Genomic DNA, 15463 nt, shown 5'->3' with positions numbered 1-15463 from the left:
CTCAAAAGAAATGTTGTAAAAAAAATCTGAGACCCAAAACAAAGTGCCAAACCTTGAGCTGCCGCTCTGCTACAAAGCAAAACATAGAGAACTAATAAACTTATTTGTTTTCCCATGCAGGATAAAATACAAGTTACCGATTTACACTTTTGTGCATTTACATTTCTTTATTTGGTAGATTTGTTTAAAGCTAAGATTATAAGAGAAAAGCAGAGAACATTTGAATTTTGAATGTCAAAACAATTTGATATTGAATCCAGCATTAAAGGAAAAATCCCAGAAGCTAATAATATAAAAATCAGTATGCCCTTTAGATAAATAAGCTAAATTAAGGTAAATTATTGAGACAATCAGAGTTAAGTCTCAAAGGAGGGAGACAGACCAGCAGAAAGTTAAAGATTTAACTAATGAAAATCTCTCAGTTTCATTCTAACAGGAGCCTGAGCATCACTGGAGCTGCAGAGACTGGACTGATCAGTTATCAATAAAGAAACTAGTGCAGTACAAGGTGTTCAAGCTCATGCCAAGATCTCCTGAACAGACTGAGAGCGCCACAGACTCATAAAAAAGGCTCCTGGTGCTCAAGAAGAAGGAGGAGGAGGCCAACCATCTCACAAACAGGTGACCTGAGAGTTGTTGACCGATGATCTTTGTGTACAAGTCTGAGCCCAGAAGGAGGGTCATCAATAGCAGACCTCTTTGACGTGGGGGTTGATAACAACAGGTGCAATCAGTCACAGGGTCTCAGTGAAGAACCAGAGCATATTACAGGGTCAAAGGTCAAGAACCTGCAGGATCCAACGATCCAAGATGGCGCCGCGAATGGATGCCCTGGTACTTCGGTGCGCTCTGTTTTGTTTGTTTTTGTGCGTTATTTCTGTGTCTGGACACTCTTCTGGGTATTCTTACACCAGAGAAGAGCTTTTCAACATTAGGTCCACAACACCTTCGGATTTATTTCCTGTTTTTGTCGCATCTGCGGCGGATTTATTACACACTCTGGCCCAGAAAGTGAGACGCCGAAAGAGAGGGAAGCGCGCTGGCGTGCTTGTGAGGCTAAGGAGACGTGGATTACGCACAGCCTTACCTGGGATTTTCCTCTCCAACGTGCGTTCACTTAGGAACAAAATGGACGAACTGATACTGATGAGGAGCATGAATAGAGACTTTTCCATATCCTGTGTGTTATGCTTCACGGAGTCATGGCTGTGTGAGGAGATACCGGACTGCGCGCTCCAGTTGGAGGGATTTCATCTCCTCCGCGCAGACCGGCAAGCGCAGCTTGCCGGCAAGGCTACAGGTGGAGGAGTCTGCTTCTACATAAACAGTGGCTGGTGTACGGATGTGACAGAGATTGCTAAGCACTGCTCTCCCTCACTGGAATATCTTTTCATTCACTGTAAACCGTTTTACTCTCCGCGGGAGTTCGCTTCATTCATACTGGCTGCTGTTTACATCCCGCCGGACGCGGACGTGCACGAGGCCCAGTGCGCGCTCACAGAGCAGATTCTGTGCATGGAGCGGACATACCCGGACTCTCTTATCATCGTACTTGGGGACTTTAATAAAGCCAGCCTGAGACAGGAACTTCCCAAATATAAACAATATATCACATGTCCGACCAGAGAGGAGAAGACACTAGACCACTGCTACAGCACGATAAGCGGGGCTTATCACGCAGTGCCCCGCGCTGCACTCGGCCTCTCTGACCACGACATGATCCACCTGATCCCCGCGTACAGACAGAGGCTGAAGCTCTCAAAACCTGTGGTGAGGACAACAAAGCAGTGGACCCGTGAGGCTGTGGAGGAGCTCCGCACATGCTTCGAAACTACAGACTGGGACTCAATGAGGGCTGCCTGTGACAGTCTGGATGACTACACGGACACTGTAACCTCGTATATCCACTTCTGCGAGGACAGCATTGTGCCATCACGCACCAGGGTGTGTTATAACAGTGACAAACCCTGGTTTACTCCCAAACTGAAGCAGCTGTGGATAGAGAAGAGGGAGGCTTTTAAAAGTGTGGACAAAGACTGCTACAAAGAGGCCAAGTACAGGTTTAGCAAGGAAGTGGCCACTGCTAGATCACATCACTCTGAGAATATACAGCAGCAGATCTCAGAGAACGACGCGGCCTCTGTATGGAAAAGCTTTAGGCAGATTACCAACTACAAGCCTAAAACCCCCCACTCCACAGACGACCTACAAACTGCAAATAGACTGAACGAGTTCTATTGTCGTTTTGATGGTCAGTTCAGCAGCCTTCACACCTCCACCAGTCCCAACTACAATACAGCCAACACAAATATTCACCCCCCAACCTCCCCCACTCCCCACACCTCAGAGAAGCCCACATCATCAAGGACTCCCACCCCAGAGTCCCCCTCATCCCCCACCCCCACAGTCTTTTGTATTCAGGAGGACCAGGTGCTAAAGCAGTTCAGGAGTGTCAAAGCTCGCAAAGCTCCAGGTCCAGATGGTGTCTCACCTGCCACACTGAGACACTGTGCTAACGAGCTTGCCCCATTGTTCACGAACATCTTCAACTCCTCACTGGAGGCTTGCCACGTGCCTGTCTGCTTTAAAACCGCTACCATTGTTGGTCATCATTGTTCCTGTCCCCAAGAAGCCAAGGATCACTGGACTAAATGACTACAGACCTGTGGCACTGACTTCTGTGGTCATGAAGTCATTTGAGCGTCTGGTGCTGTCCCACCTCAAGTCCCTCACAGCCCCCCTTCTGGACCCCCTGCAGTTTGCCTACAGAGCCAACAGGTCTGTGGACGACGCCATCAACCTGACTCTGCACTTCATCCTACAGCATCTGGACTCCCAGGGAACCTACGCCAGGATCCTGTTTGTGGACTTCAGCTCTGCCTTCAACACCATCATCCCTGATCTCCTCCAAGACAAGCTGTCCCAGATGAACGTGCCAGATCCCATCTGCAGGTGGATCATTGACTTCCTGATGAACAGGAAGCAGCAAGTGAGGCTGGGGAAGAATGTCTCGGACTCCCGGACCATCAGCACTGGCACTCCTCAGGGCTGTGTCCTCTCTCCTCTGCTCTTCTCCCTGTATACCAACTGCTGCACCTCTGACCACCAGTCTGTCAAGCTTATTAAGTTTGCAGACGACATGACTCTCATCGGACTCATCTCAGACGGGGACGAGTCGGCCTACAGGATGGAGGTCAAACGTCTGGTGTCCTGGTGCAGCCACAATAACCTGGTACTGAACGCCCAGAAGACAGTGGAGATTATAGTGGACTTTAGGAAGCACACAGCCCCTCTACCCTCCATCATCCTGACTGACACCCCCATCACCACAGTGGACTCTTTTCGCTTCCTGGGAACTACCATCACCCAGGACCTCAAGTGGGAGCCCACCATCACCTCTGTCGTCAAAAAGGCCCAGCAGAGGATGTACTTCCTGCGGCAGTTGAAGAAATTCAACTTGCCAGCAAGGACCATGGTGCAGTTCTATACTGCCATCATTGAGTCCATCCTTACCTCCTCCATCACTGTGTGGTACGCTGGAGCCACCACTAGGGACAAACAGAGACTACAGCGCGTTGTGCACTCTGCTGAGAAGGTGATTGGCTGTAACCTCCCATCTCTCCAGGACCTGTACACCTCCAGGGCCAGAATTTTGTGGTTTCAAGAGTATAATTTGTTTAATGCTTCCTCCAACACTAACTATTGTTCTCTTATAAATTCCCATGAGGCCTCAGGGGGACACGCCCTGATTTCAGTTAGACCACCAAAGACGACAAACCTGCAGTGAGCTGCATGTAAGGTCAAAAAACAATGGTGTTGTGAGTATGACCTTTGACCCTAAAAGTATCTATGTTTTGACTAAAGACTTTGTCCATAACATTTTTATTTTTGTTTGTTTTGTGGTGAAAATCCCACTGCAGGGGTTTGGATTTAAAAACATAGAATTACACAAAATGAAAAGGAAAAAATAGTTAAAGCCTCGATTTCAGTGGAAAACTAGTAACAACTGCTGATGTTGTTTTAGGTCAAGGTTATGCATTTTTCTCCTTCATCATTTAGTAACTTGAGGTTTATGAAGCCATATTTTGTCTGTCATAATTATGCTTTTTTTGGGTACAGACCCTTACAGAATAAATATAATTTTGAGTCCAGTATAATCCTTTGAAATGATTCTTTGATTCTCAATCTCTTTAAGATATTTTATTTTCCCAGATCTTCATGTGTAATGGAGTCAGATTTGAACAGTAATTTTACAGGTACAGACAAACTTATCCAAGAGCTGTTTAAAATTAGAGAAAAAAATTAGTTTTGCTTTTGTTTTCATGTTCTTTTTGTTCCACTCTAGCTTACATAGAAGTTGTGTCAAATTTTAATTTGTATTTTGAATTTCTTGATGAGTTTGAGACCAAATGCAAAAGTTAACTTTACAATTGGATGAAAAATGAGAAGCTGACACTGAGCTTGAACTCCCAGAGAAAAGACAAACACACATGCTTGCAATGAAGTAACAGCTTACACACACACACACACACACACACACACACACACACACACACACACACACTCACTCACTCATAGACAGACAGTAGCTCATTTTATCGTTTTGCTTAATCTGACATGTAACTCTAGGTGCATTAAATCAGGTTCACTTTTGGTGGATTGAATCCACTTACCGTATTTTTCGGACTATACGTCGCTCCGGAGTATAGGTCGCACCAGCCAAAAAATGCATATTAAAGAAAAAAAAACATATATAGGTCGCACTGGACTATAAGTCGCACTTTTTTTTTTGGGGGGGGGGGTGATAGAATCCGAGACTCAGAGCAGAAATTCCATCTTGAACGGCAATTTAAAATAATAATGGATTAAAGAACAGGACGAACACGGTTACACCTACGTTATGCTAACGTAGCACATTCAGCTACATGACGCACAACGAACACGTGTTCGGTATGTTAACGTAACATTAAGTTATTCAGATAACCATAGCATAAAGAACATACTAACAAGTTAACCAAACCATCAATCCACTGAATTCTTCATCCTCGGTGTCACTTCTAAACAACTCCGTACACTCCGTAGACGAAACGCCGCTTCCTCTTCTGTGTCGCGTTAGTCAGACTCGTCAGCTGCAGTTCCAATTATTCCAGCCTTTCTGAATCCCAACAGGATGGTTTGGTTGTCACTGAAGCCCATGTTTTCTTGATCCATCCAATGACTTCCAGGAAAGTTGGGTGGCGCATTCTCCCAGTTGCCGTTAAGCTGTGCTCTCCATCCATCATCCACTGCGCCCACAGGTTACGCAAGACTGCCTTAAAGCTGCAGTTCACGGAGATGCCAAGTGGCTGGAGTATTTTGGTTCATGTGTTATAAATGTCACATATACGTCGCTCCAGAGTATAGGTCGCACCCCCAGCCAAACTATGAAAAAAAGTGCGACTTATACTCCGGAAAATACGGTACTTAGTAAATTAGTGGTATATTAAAATTGTAAGCTCATTTTTCTCAGGCTGATTAACAAAATAAAAGATTTATAACTAAAAGCCATTGAATAAATACATCCTTAGAATATTTGTGGGCATTTTGATGTCCTGTCTTAGTTTGTGTAAATTTAATTATTGACCCACAGACCTGCAGGTATTTTGTTTAATTGACAGGGAAAAATTGGAACTTTCTTCACTGGACTTTTTCCACAGGTACCTGAGATCATACCTGAGCCTTTAACAGGAAACTAACCAGGATGACGGCCATAAGTGAACAGCTGATATCTAAAGAGGTGCAGGGTTGCATCTCAGGGACGAGTGCTGACTGCTGTGGTTTGAACATCCATGGCTTTGGTGAATATGAGCAGCTGTGCTGAAGGCTGAAAGAAGGCTGCATATATAACTATTACCTGTGCACTGATCAGTGATCATTTCTTTATGTTTGCAGTAAGATTTTCATCATGGAACTGGATTTGATCCTGAAGGGATGCAATCCACATTTTTTAATGAATTTGAGGAAAATTATTAGATAGTGACTGTTTCATGTTACTGTTTGTCATGTGGGCCAATTTATATGCAGAATTTACTTTGGACCAGGGTTATTATAGTTAACGAAAACGAACGAAATAACGAAAACTGAAATTGAAAAAACATTGTCGTTAACTGAAATAAATAAAAACTATAATTAAAAGGAAAAAACGATAACTAATTAAAACTGAATTGTGAGTTTACAAAACTAACTAAAACTAACTGAAATTATCGATAAACTGACTTTCATTTTAAGCCTTGTGGATTGATATGAAATCATTGTTTCCGCTCTCCGAGTTTAAGCTGGGAGCGCCACAGGACAACTGTGTGAGTGCGCATGTGCGTGCGCTCACCGCGCTGGTCCGCAAAGTAATGGCTGCGGTCTGCCGAGAAAGCGGCAGAGTCCCGTATGGAGGTTCTTTGAGTACAAACACCTGCACACGACCATAAGGTAATTAACACACACAATCCAGCTACACAAGCATAAATGCGGACATGAGGTCGGCAACTTCCGTAGGTTGTGTACAGAGGCCGCAAAGACCCTGCAGGTTTAATTAGCGAGCATCTAACCAAGCTAGCTCCAAAACAGAAGCAGCTTCAGGTGGTGAGAACATCAGGATGCAGCTGGATTTGAGCTTTGACTCCTTCAAAGAATTTGTTTTTGTTTAACACCACATGTAGGCGTTATTAATCTGCTGCACTGATGCTGAACTTTATTGTGGAGTTTATTGTAGAATTTATTGAGTTTGGGAGTTCATGTTTTTCTTTGTTTCTCCCTGCTGATGTTCATGTGTGTCCTTAATATTACACAAATTTAGCATGTCTTGTGAACAGTTGGTTGTTGACTATATTTCTTTAAACTGTATCTTTTGTCAAGTTTTCATTACACAATAGTCACTTTTGCGCCTTGAATCTTGCACCTGATCAGGTATGAAAATACTAAAACTAATACTGAAACTAACTGAAACTAAGCATGAAACCAAAAATAAAAACTAATAAAAACGAGCAAAACCACTCTGAAAACTAATTAAAACTAACTGAATTAGAGAGAAAAAAGTAAAAACTAACTAAAACTAAACTATAATGTAAAATCCAAAACTATTATAACCCTGCTTTGGACTGATTAAATTTAAATGCTAATCCACGTCACTGAACAACACTGACATATGAAAGACTAATGCTTGTTGTCTTTTTGTTTTTCAGGCCATAAGAAAGTATAGAAAGTAGGTACATCCATTATAAATATGACATCATTAAACCCTGTCTAAATTTTTTGTTAAATTCACAATCACAATAGTTTAAGATTAGTTTTCACAGGAATCCTTTTCTGGCTCTTAACATCAGTGCAGTCCTGGCTGACCACCCGAGGTCAGGCTGGTGAAGGTGACCTCAGAAATGTCTGAGGGCAAAAGGGGGACTGAAGGAAATGAGTTTTTATGAAGTTTCATGAGGTTCATGGTATATGTTTGTCTTTACTAAATGTACATTTACTTCCCTGAGAAATTTGTCTGGAAAAAGCATAACTGATTAAAATACACAAGTACATAATATTTGTGTTCAGATAAGAACAGTTCGTTCTGGGTATGTCTCTATCACTAGCAGAATATTAATAACAGATGTCAGGACTCTGTCAGGCTGATGGAGACCAAACAAACGATACAGAGAAACTCCGAGGTCATGTCAAGACGCAGCTGCTGGAATCTGGATCACATGGCCTCAGGGACCTGCTGAGGACACATGGAAGTTCTCTGGTGTATGCCCATGCTTGTCCATGTGGAGCTCTGAAAGTTCAAAACAGACTAAACAGGTCAGCCACAGGTGGCTTCTTAGTTACCAGGAACTAGATAACGAGCCTTTCTGGTCCCACCTTTGATTCATTAGCATCAAATAAGCCATCATTTTTAAGTCATTTTTAATCCAAAGAGCAAACACTAATTTAGACATGTGCATGCTTCTCCATTAAAATTAAACACCATGAAAAATGCAGCTCTGCTAGCAGCCCAGGTGCTCATCGCTGTAACCGAGAGTTGCATTTGTGGTATTTGTGGTATCACTCATTTACAACAAATAGGACCCGACTAGCAAGCTTAGATATCAGATTAGAAACTGGAAAATTAAAACTCAGGGGCCACAGTGCAAGTTTTTTATGTACAAATATCATGACTGTTTTCAGGTACCGTTTTTTTTTATCCTTGTGAATTCTGCAAATATCAAGACAACCTGAGATGGATGAGGAATAGAAAAGAATAAAATAGGGCACCTGGGTGGCTTAGTGGTGAAGCCGGTGACCACATATATATGCCGTGTTGCGGCACCGTCGGCAATTTGCCCGCGTGTCTTCCCCTGTATCCGTCCCTCATTTCCTGTCCTGCACTGTCACAAAAAGAATAGAATATCTTTATTGTCATTATACAGAATGCACAATGAGACTGGAGATTTTATCCATTATAAACAACATTAAAGAAACACCATTTCTCTTTGAAGTGCGGCAGATCAAAGCTACTTAAAGAGAACAATGAAACTCTTTCTTCTGTGAAACGCCATATTTGAACCACGGAAACCGCCGTTTCCAGATTCAGGTTAGAGCACCAGTGTTCTCAGAGTCACAGTCACACTGAAACTAGTGCAGTTACTAAATCGATTTTTTTTTCCACTGAAAACAGGAAACAGTCGATCTGTGGTGACTGAGCAAAACTTCAAATTATGTTTAACTGGCTAAAATGCTGCTGTCCTGGTCCCGAGTCATGTGACCCTGTGTTTGAGTTTGTGGACTTTTGAGTTCTGTTTATTTAAGCCTTCGGTTTGATTCTGGGTTACTCTTCTTCATGTGTTTTCCCCTAAGTGTATTTATTCCTGAACCTCAAACCGCCGTCACATTGACACAAATTGTCCACAATGCTCTGCAGGCGTCTGAGTGTCTGCAGAATGAGTTTTCAAAAAATGAGATCAGCCATCAGGCCGCAGTCGTCCACAGTCAGGCTGAAGGTGCTGAATGCTTTGGGTACGCCCCTTTTTATAGTCCTTCCATGACCATCCGCAGTGATTTCCAGTGTGGATGAGGAGTGGATGCTATGTTCAGTCTGCCACATTTGCTGTCAGTACGTCCTACCAACACACATGTTCAGCATGTCAACATGTCAAATGGTATCACATCTCTCCATCAGACAGGGAAAAGAGAGGTTTATGGTGTGACAGCAGCATAGGCCTTTGACAGATTTCCAGTCCATCAAAGAAAGCTGTTTCTGTGACCCAGTGTCATGGTGCTGGGTTTGTGGCCCAGCGTCTGGAGTTTTTTTAGAGTTTGAGGTGTTGTTTATTGAGTTATCGTTCGAGGTTCTTTGGTCATTTCATTATTTTTGTTCCTGTTCTGTGTCAGGTCTGCGTTCCAGTTTCCACATTGAGTTATTTCCTGTTTCTTTGGGGGGGGCTTTGTCGGTCTTTTGTTGCTCATCTTTACTATTTATTTCTACTTCCCTTGTGCTTATGAGCCTGGCTCTTTCTGATTATAGGTCTTTGGCCTTTTCTGCGGCGGTTTGTCTTTTGTCTTCATCAGGTTTGCATGTGTGAGTCTGTTTTCGGTTGTTTTGGTTCCCCATCACGTCTTTGGACTTTGTGCTACAGCAGTCAATAAAAGACTTGCTTTCAGTTCACCTTTGCCTGCCTCACCGTGTCTGCATGTGGGTCCTACTCACAGTTAACCGTCTGCAGGTTAACACATCCCCAGCCTGTGGCACATGGCCAAAAGCCATTCACATCCTATATGGCCAATCACAACAAACAGGTGCTTCCTGCTGTAGGTAAAGAGCATCAGTCACAGAGGAAATGCCTGGCATGCATGTCTTTGGACTAAAACACCATTGGACCATCGAACACAGGAAGGCCCGAGAGGCGGCTCACAGTAACAGGCCTGTTAACCACGGCCCCACCGTGCTGCCATTTCCTTCGATAAAAACCAAATCAGTTAAAATAAATAACTGGAAACATGACGTGCTGTTTGAAAGTAGTTTTATTTTCAAATTAAGAGCAAGCAGTAAGACCAGAGCGGTATGTTAATCTATTTTAACCTGCAGTTTTAATGCCAGCTATAGCAGATTACTCTGACTGTGCACTCAGCATCTCTTCTTCTTGAGAATGTTTCTGATCCAGGCCAGGTGCTGCGATATGTCTGTGTAGACGTTGGGTCGATTTGGGTAGTCGCAGTTTCCGTTCATGTTGAAAGACACGATACCGACTGCCGTCCCGTTGCACACCAGAGGACCACCAGAATCACCCTGTGAGGAGGAAGAAGCTCGTTTTACTGACCTCTTATTTAAGACTGGAAGCTGAATGATTAAAGGGCGAGCACACACCTGGCAGAATCCATTCTTTGTGCCAAATCCACCTGCACAGAGGACACCCTTTGGAAGAACAACCTTTTGGAACTTCCACTGTTTCTTACAGACATTGAGGTCAATGAGCGGCACATCTGCCTGGTTCAGCACATCGACAGCTTTGCCATTAGTTGCTGTGAAACCCCATCCAGCCACCAGACACTTCATGTTGTCCGTGGCTTTGATCGCCTTTTTTGCCAGCTGGATCGGTTTCACTTTCTTGTCCAACTGAACTTTCCTGGAGAGCTAAAAGGTGCCAATAAAGGAAATCGGTCTCAAATGGAGTTCTTCAAATCAGTGACAGACGCTCTGTGTTTGATGAAAATATTTACTTACTTGGAGGAGCATGATGTCATTGCCAGATTCAACTTTGTCATAATATTTGTGCTTGCATGTCTTTACACTGAATCTCATCCTGTCATTATTGACCTTCTTCAGATTGTGGGTGCCGAGTACGACCTCCATCGGAGAGCTGAGTGAGAGACCATGAAGTCCTCAGTCTTTATTTATTTTTGACAGAACGAATGAGAAATTTGCAGCTTGTAACTCACTTTTTGTCACAATGTGCAGCCGTGAGCACAAAGTCTTCGCTGACGAGAAATCCTCCACATACATGTTTTCCATTGATCTGCACAGAGGCCATATACCGCATCAAACTCTCCGGCACCGGTCGGCCATTTATGATTTCACTCCCCTGTGCTGCACGAGTCAGAGGAAAAGGGGTTAGTGTCAGATTTTGTCATCGCAGAAGTAATTACCATATGTAATCTCACCATTTTGTCCAACACATGTCAGAAGGCAGAGAAGCAGGAGATCGTGCAGAGCTTGCATCATTTCAGCTTGTCGTCTTTGGGGAGTCGAGTCAGACCCTTATATACAGCCTGTGGTTTTCATCTGCTCGCCCTTGACAGCTCACTTGTATCGCCTCTGCAGCAGTGCAACCTTTAAGAGTGTCGTTGTGATGAGCCTGTGCGGTCAGTACAGAGATGAGCTGTCATGTGTCGAGGCCGTTGTTTCAGTAAATATAATACCTGTGGTTCTGCTGCCTGGAAAGCAGATATTGTGATGCTTGTGACACGTTTTCCTCTTGGGCCTGCAGCATGCTTTTATTTTTATGTTCTTTTAGGCTTTCACAATGAAAAACCTGAACTTTAAGGCTCCCTGTGGGCTGCAAAGATCAATCCTGAGCTGAGGAAACTCGATGAGTAAGAAAAACCACAGCTTCAACCTTCAGGTTTGGCTCTGAGTGCTCACAGGTACTAAGGTCATGCAATTAGTCTCAGTCTGTCTTTGCACACGTCAGTGGAAGAGTTCATGAAGTAAAGTGTATGTTGAAAAGTGGAAAGTGGTGGTGCAGAGAACTCTGAGGCTGCTTCGGTTGCTTGAGAAATGAAATCAAGTATTTGTGTGTAATTTCCACATAAACACAAACAGGGAAGCTGGTGGAAGTTTTCATTTAAAATCTGCTGCATAAAATTAGCTTTGCCAAAAGAAGAGAAATAATTACATATGATAGCATTTAAATGTTTTTACTCGGCTGCTAGTATTCACTCAAAGGTTTCAGGTGATGTTTCAGATGGACAGTTTTGTTTTGTTATTTCATCAGCCTCCCGTGTTCATGTTCAGTGAGATCATCTGTCTCAGAGTGACAACAGGAAACAACACCAAAATTATTGAAGATGAAACTGAATGAAAGGAAAGAAGAATTCAAAATGAAACACTGAGCAACCGTCACCATCCAATCCAACCACCATGACCTACTGCACACTAACACAACATGCAGAAGGTGTCACACAATAACTACATCATCAACTGTGCTCAAATTAAACCCCCCCCAGCAGCCTAGGCCTATAGCAGCATAACTAAGGGAGGGTTCAGGGTCACCTGATCCAGCCCTAACTATAAGCTTGATCATAAAGGAAAGTTTTAAGCCTAATCTTAAAAATAGAGAGGGTGTCTGTCTCCTGAATCCAAGCTGGGAGCTGGTTCCACAGAAGAGGGGCCTGAAAGCTGAAGGCTCTGCCTCCCATTCTACTCTTAAGTATCCTAGGAACCACAAGTAAGCCAGCAGTCTGAATGTAGTCTGCCAGGATACAGAGCAATGATAACAGCATTATGATAACTGTGGAGCTGTTTGAATGTCACATGATCTGACTGCTGTTCTCTGATTGGTGGACATGGTGGTGTTTGCTGACAAAGGGAAGAAGCATTTAGAGGTTTAGCTATTTGAAGGTCTTCTGTGTTTTCACACTGCTGCACATGCAGCCACATAACTTAGTTTTAGAACACAGAAATGTTCTTTGTTGCAGAGCTACGTGATGCTACTCATAACCCAAATCTAAACACAGCTTCCTGCAGCACAGCTGAGTACTGATGTTTGCACTGTCACAGCCTGGAGACCAGAGAGCTGTCTGGATTCGTTTCATCACGTAGTGTTTTCATGTTGTTGTCATGTCCTGGGCCGTTTGCCCAGCGTTTTGTGTTTATAGTTTATTTCCTGTGCTTGTCCTCCCAGTATGTTTGATGTCTTGTTCCCAGTGTTGTGACTTGTCTGCGTGTTCCTTGGTTTATCACTTCCTGTATTATTTTGCCAGTGTGGTTTCCCTGTGCTTTGTGTTTAGCTTTGCCTCCCCTGTGTAATTAGTTTCATTTGCCTCACCTGTTGTTCCCTGCTGTTTCCTCTTCCCCTGATTACCCAGTGTGTATTTAAGCCCTCAGTTTCTATGTGTTCGTTGTCGCGTCGTTGACGTTTTTGTGCCCGTATGTTCCTGTGCTCCCTGTGGCTTCCCTTCGTCTCCTCTTATCTGTCATCCAAGGTTTTTGTATTTGTTTTTTCCGTTGAAATAAATCCCTTTTAAGTTACGCTGACTTCTGGAGTCCTTCGTGTCAGCCATTCCTCGCCTGTTTCCTCCCCGGCCATGACAGTTGTCCAGAACTGCACGTTTCATTTGAAGTTCAGAGAGCATCATGGTGGTGCAGTGGTGAGAACCAACAGAGCTTGTGCAGTGTCAAAGTCAAAGTGATCCCTCTCCCCTCATCTCAAAAGTTTTGTCACAAGTTTCTCCCTTTGCCTGTTTGCATCCATCCAATAGTTTACTGCCACCTTGTGGCCAATGATGGCCTTTTTCTCTGGAAGCAGGCTTAACTCCGAGCTGCTGGAATCTGCAGCATCTGTCGTGCTTGTCCTTGTGTCGCGGTCCCGGGCTGTGTTCTGTGTTTTTTCTGTGAGGTTCTGGTTTTTGTTGTATTTCTGCTGTGTTCCTAAGTTTGTTTCCAGTTTACAATCTTGGTTTGTTATAGTTTCTGAATCCTGTTATTAGTTTTATAGTTATGGTATTTCATTCTGTTTCCCTTTGTTGTTCTTGTCTTCCCCACGTCTGTGTTGTCCCCGAGTCTGTGTTGTCCCCGAGTCTTGGTCTTTTGTCTCATGTTTTGTGTTTAGTTTCTCTTCCTGTTAGGGTTAGGCAAACTTCCTTTTTCCCTGTGTTGTGTTTAGGTTTCTGTTTAGTCATGTTTATATTCCTTCTGTGCGCCTTCCTTTATGTCAAGTCTGAATTGTGTCATGTTTATTCTCTTCCTGTTTTATTTTGACAGTCCCTTGTCCTGTGTAATTTGTGTTTAGCTTTGCTTCCTTTGTCTCATTAGTGTAATACTGTAATAATCTAATACTGTTCACCTGTTCTCTGCTGGGGGGTTCCCATGATGCACTGAGTGTTTCTTTTCATTCACCTTTTTTTACTCTGTTTATACTTCACTCTGCATTTAATCATTAATTATTATTAATCTCTGTCTCTCTTCCACAGTGTGTCTTTTTTCTCTCCCCTCAGCCCCCCCTCAGCAGATGACCCCCCCCTCCCTGAGCCTGGTTCTGATGGAGGTTTCTTCCTGTTAAAGGGAGTTTTTCCTTCCCACTGTCACCAAGTGCTGCTCATAGGGGGACGTTTGTTGAGTTTTCTCTGTATTATTTTTTCTCTTTATTATTGTCTTTAATATGATCTCTTTATTATTTACCCACAATACAAAGCACCTTGAGGCAACAGTTTGTTGTGATTTGGTGCTATATAAATAAAATTGAATTGAATTGAAGTACAATGTGCCAATAATACATTTTTTTGTGTGTTAAGGTATTTTCATAGTGTGGTATTTCTACTTTCATAGAAAGAGCAGTTCTAAAAATACTCATTATTGTGTGCTAACAGCAAATACTTTGATAGCTCCTGAACTACAAGTATTTAGAGTTCACCAACATGCATCAGGCTGTCAGCATGAAAGGATAAAAGGCACAAACTGTGTGTGTGTGTGTGTGTGTGTGTGTACATGTGTGTATGCGTGCGTGCATGCGTGTGTACATGCCTGTGTTTGTGTGTGTCTGCTGCCACCCCACACCGGATGTTAAACCCAGCTTGTTCTTTGGTCTCGATCTCTGTGATGCAAACATGACCCACATGTTTGTATGTTTGCACCACTGAAACCACAGTTTCCAGCAGCAGACTTCATGTAGCTTCCCACCAGTTATGAAACTTGATGGACAGCTGTCTAAATTAATGTCAGTGCACAATGTTTTCATTTTAAAAGTGGCCCAAATTGAACATTTTATCTAAATAAAGGGGGTTGCACGGTCCCAGTACAGTGGACTGAAGTAAGGGTTGCTGCACTCACTGTGATCAGACAACATGAAACTACAGAAACAGCAGCATGTTCACAGATGGGTGCCCCCCCCCACCACCACCACCACCACCACACACACACACACACACACACAAAATGGGAAAAAAAGGAGGAAATCCAACAAAATGAAGAAGGTCAAAGGATTAGATTGGCTCATGGTCTCAGGTCACTTCGTTCGACCGTTCATGTAAACTGTGAGGTTTTTTTTGGTGGAATAAATGAGAGCGAGCCCACAGTCACCTTCACCTGTTTAAAACGAGCCAGTCATTTTTATTTATTTGGCCTAAAAACATCAACACTGGACATGCGACACCACAGCTCTGTGTTCCTCTCTCCTCCTCCTCTGACTCCACCCTGGGGAGGTTTCAAAGGTCACGAGACACCTGAGACACCTTCCTGTGTTCAGACAGCCCA

General features: G+C 43.4%; 1 protein-coding gene across 1 annotated transcript; it reads right to left on the bottom strand.

The window, feature by feature from the left end:
* Window positions 1-10120: 10120 nt before the first annotated feature.
* On the bottom strand, window positions 10121-11215 carry LOC115780389 (mast cell protease 1A-like). The gene is made up of 5 exons (XM_030729555.1): window positions 11155-11215; window positions 10933-11080; window positions 10718-10853; window positions 10361-10627; window positions 10121-10282 (listed from the first exon to the last, which is right to left on the bottom strand). Exons 1-5 carry the CDS (start codon window positions 11213-11215, stop codon window positions 10121-10123), a joined length of 774 nt encoding a protein of 257 aa, XP_030585415.1.
* Window positions 11216-15463: the final 4248 nt, after the last annotated feature.

Source organism: Archocentrus centrarchus, chromosome 5 (genome assembly GCF_007364275.1).
Source record: "Archocentrus centrarchus isolate MPI-CPG fArcCen1 chromosome 5, fArcCen1, whole genome shotgun sequence".
In the NCBI taxonomy this organism is placed as follows: domain Eukaryota; kingdom Metazoa; phylum Chordata; class Actinopteri; order Cichliformes; family Cichlidae; genus Archocentrus; species Archocentrus centrarchus.
This window is presented reverse-complemented; position numbering and strand designations above follow the sequence as displayed.